The 4015-nt window shown below is 67.8% G+C and overlaps 1 protein-coding gene across 1 annotated transcript in view; it reads left to right on the plus strand.

Annotated features, from left to right (window-relative positions):
* Positions 1 to 1083, plus strand: part of SLC8A2 (solute carrier family 8 member A2) — an 8295-nt gene extending 7212 nt beyond the window's left edge. Inside the window, exon 9 of the mRNA XM_069882231.1 lies at positions 987 to 1083. Within this exon, the coding sequence (XP_069738332.1) occupies positions 987 to 1083 (97 nt within the window). The remainder of the gene's footprint in view (positions 1 to 986) is intronic.
* Positions 1084 to 4015: the final 2932 nt, after the last annotated feature.

A 4015-nucleotide genomic window follows, 5' to 3' on the forward strand; every position in this document is an offset into this window, starting at 1 on the left:
GACCCTCGGAACCCCCCCGGTCTGGGGATACTGGGAGGCACTGGGGGACTCGGACTGGGAACAGCGGGGACACTGGGGGGCACTGGGGGGCTCGGACTGGGAACAGCGGGGCACACTGGCGATACTGGGAGGCACTGGGGATGCAGAATAGGAACACTGAGGATACTGGGAGGCACTGGGGATGCAGGACAGGAACACTGAGGATACTGGGAGGCACTGGGGATGCAGAATAGGAACACTGAGGATACTGGGAGGCACTGGGGGATGCAGGACAGGAACACCGGGGATACTGGGAGGCACTGGGGATGCAGGACAGGAACACTGGGGATACTGGGAGGCACTGGGGGATGCAGAGCAGGAACACCGGGGATACTGGGAGGCACTGACGGATGCAGGATAGGAACACTAGAGATACTGGGAGGCACTGGGGATGCAGGGCAGGTACACTGGGGATACTGGGAGGCACTGGGGATGCAGGATAGGAACACTGGGGATACTGGGAGGCACTGGGGGATGCAGGACAGGAACACCAGGGATACTGGGAGGCACTGGGGATGCAGGACAGGAACACCGGGGATACTGGGAGGCACTGGGGATGCAGGGCAGGAACACTGGGGATACTGGGAGGCACTGGGGACGCAGGACAGGAACACCGGGGATACTGGGAGGCACTGGGGATGCAGGACAGGAACACTGGGGATACTGGAAGGCACTGGGGGATGCAGGGCAGGAACACCGGGGATACTGGGAGGCACTGGGGATGCAGGATAGGAACACTGGGGATACTGGGAGGCACTGGGGATGCAGGATAGGAACACTGGGGACACTGGGAGGCACTGGGGGACCCCGGGGGCTCTCGGTACCGGGACGGGACGGGGGGGGAGTGCTCATGGAAGGCCTACCCGCCCCTCCCTCCCCTCCCCCGTTTGGAACGGGAGCTCCCCCAGTAACACACCCCCCCACCCCAACAATCCCGGGGGTTGCAGGGACGGTGCCGGGGAGAGGGGAGACCAGGCCGGGGAGGAGGGGGGGGCCTGGAACCAGCGGGGAATCACGGGATCGCCTCGTGCCGGGAACCCCTAGGGCCGAAGGGGGAGGAGGGGGGGGGCGGGGGGCGAGCGTTGAGCCCGGGAGGGGGTGGGGTGGGGGGGCGAGGTTCGAGCCCGGTGACTGATTCCCCCCTCCCCCCTCACCGCCGCCGCCGCCGCCGCCGCCGCCGCGCTCCCGGGCGCCGTCGCCGCCGTGCAACGTCAGCACGCACGGTGCGTCACCGCGACTTCCGGTGCGCGCGCGGGCGCGGCCAATGGGAGCGCCGGGATCGCAGGTCCCGCCCCCTCGCTCGACGTCAATCAAGAGACCACGCCCCCTTCGCGCTCAGGCCACGCCCCCTCCGTTGGACTGGAGCGCTCGCTCTCGTGTCAATCAATCGGTAGGCCACGCCCCCTCCGCTCAGGCCACGCCCCCTCCCTTGGGCTGCCCGCGCCGTGCCTCCCAGTCCTCCCAGTGCCCCCAGTGCCCCTGTCTCACGTCCCCCCAGAGCATCCCAGTGCCCCCCAGTATCTCCCAGTATCCCCAGTGCCCTGGGCTCATGTCCCCCAGGCCCCTCCTGTGTCCCCCAGTGCCCCCAGTGTCCCTCTCCTGCATCTCCCAGTGCCTCCCAGTACCTCCCAGAGCCCCCAGTGTCCCCTCTCCTGCACCCCCCAGTGCCCCCCAGTGCCCCCAGTGCCTCCCAGTACCTCCCAGTCCCCCCCCCAGTGCCCCCAGTGTTCCTGTCTTACATCTCCCAGTGCCTCTCAGTGCCTCCCAGTGCCCCCAGTGCCCCTGTCTCACGTCCCCCCAGAGCATCCCAGTGCCCCCCAGTATCTCCCAGTATCCCAGTGCCCTGGGCTCATGTCCCCCAGGCCCCTCCTGTGGCCCCCAGTGCCCCCAGTGTCCCTCTCCTGCATCTCCCAGTGCCTCCCAGTGCCTCCCAGTACCTCCCAGAGCCCCCAGTGTCTCTCTCCTGCACCCCCCAGTGCCCCCCAGTGCCTCCCAGTCCCCCCCCAGTGCCCCCAGTGTTCCTGTCTTACATCTCCCAGTGCCTCCCAGTGCCTCCCAGTGTCCCCAGTGTCCCCCACTGTTCCCAGTCCGAGTCCCCCAGTGCCTCCCAGTGTCCCCAGTGTTCCTGTCCTGCATCCCCCAGTGCCCCCCAGTGCCCCCCAGTTTGTCCCATTGCAGCCCCTGGCACCTCCCACAGGACAGGGAGAGGGACAGGCGGACGGGCGGACCATGTCCACGTGTCTGTCTGTCCGTGGGTCCGTCCCTGGGTCCACGTGTCTGTCCGTGGGTCCGTCCGTGGGTCCGTCTGTCCGTGGGTCTGTCCCTGGGTCCGTCTGTCTGTCCGCCCACAGGCCTGTGTGTCCATGGGTCCATTCCCTGGGTCCACGTGTCTGTCCGTGGGTCCACGTGTCTGTTTGTCTGTCAGTCCGTGGGTCCGTCTCTGGGTCCACGTGCCTGTCCGTGGGTCCATCCCTGGGTCTGTCTGTCTGTCTGTGGGTCCATCCCTGGGTCTGTCTGTCTGTCTGGGGGGTCCATCCCTGAGTCAGTCTGTCTGTCTGTCTCTCCGTCCGTGGGTCCATCCCTGGGTCCACATGTCTGTCCATGGGTCCATCCGTGGGTCGGTTTGTCTCTCTGTTTGTCCATCTGTGGGTCCGTCCCTGGGTCTGTCTGTCTGTTTGTCTGTCTGTGGGTCCATCCCTGAGTCTGTCTGTCTGTCTGTGGGTCCATGGGTCCATCCCTGGGTCTGTCTGTCCGTGGGTCCGTCCCTGGGTCTGTCTGTCTGTCTGTCCGTGGGTCCGTCCCTGGGTCTGTCTGTCTGTGGGTCCATGGGTCCATCCCTGGGTCTGTCTGTCTGTCCGTGGGTCCGTCCCTGGGTCTGTCTGTCTGTCTGTCCGTGGGTCCATCCCTGGGTCTGTCTGTCTGTGGGTCCATGGGTCCATCCCTGGGTCTGTCTGTCTGTCCCTGAGTCTGTCTGTCAGTCTGTGGGTCCGTCCCTGGGTCCACGTGCCTGTCCGTGGGTCCACCCCTGGGTCTGTCTGTCTGTCTGTCTGTCTCTCCGTCCGTGGGTCCATCCGTGGGCCTGTCTGTCTGTCCCTGGGTCTGTCTGTCTGTCTGTCCGTGGCTCCATCCCTGGGTGGGTGGGTCGGTCTGTCCGTCTGTCCGTGGGTCCATCCCTGGGTCTGTCTGTCCCTCTGTCTCTCCGTCCGTGGGTCCATCCCTGCGTCCACGTGCCCGTCCGTCCGTCCGTCTGTCTGTCTGTCCGTCCGTCTGTCCGTCCGCGGGCCCCGCCCCGCCCCGCCCCGGCTGCTCTGCGGCTCCGAGCGGCGGCGCCTGGGCCGGAGGAACCGGGGGGGCTGAACCGGCACCGGCCCCGCTCCCCGGGGCCCCCCCCGAACCGGTACCCACCCCCCGTACCCCCCCCCCCTGCATCCCGGTACCCCCCCCCCCAAAGCATCCCGGTCCCCATCCATCCATCCATCCATCCATCCATCCATCCATCCATCCATCCCTGTATCCCGGTGCCCCCCCCCCGCATCCCGGTCCCCATCCCGGTCCCCCCCCCAGTCCCTCATCCCGGTGCCCCCCCCCGCCCCCTGCATCCCGGTCCCCATCCCTGCATCCCAGTTTCCCCCCCCCCCAGCATCCCGGTGCCCCCCCACCTCCCGGTCCCCCATCCCTGCATCCCGGTGCCCCCCCCCAGCATCCCGGTACCCCCCCCATCCCAGTCCCCATCCCTCATCCCAATTCCCCCCCCCGAGCATCCCAGTCCCCATCCCTCATCCCAGTTCCCCCCCCCCCATCCCAGTGCCCCCCCCCCCCGCATCCTGATCCCCATCCCTGCATCCCAGCCCCCCCCCCAGCATCCCGGTGCCCCCCCCCCATCCCTGTATCCCGGTCCCTCCCCCCCCAACCCCGGTCCCCACCCCATTATATCCCCCCCCCTCCCCATTAACGCCCCCCCTCCCCGTTAACCCCC

The sequence above is a fragment of the Phaenicophaeus curvirostris genome, unplaced genomic scaffold (assembly GCF_032191515.1).
Source record: "Phaenicophaeus curvirostris isolate KB17595 unplaced genomic scaffold, BPBGC_Pcur_1.0 scaffold_93, whole genome shotgun sequence".
NCBI classification, from domain to species: domain Eukaryota; kingdom Metazoa; phylum Chordata; class Aves; order Cuculiformes; family Cuculidae; genus Phaenicophaeus; species Phaenicophaeus curvirostris.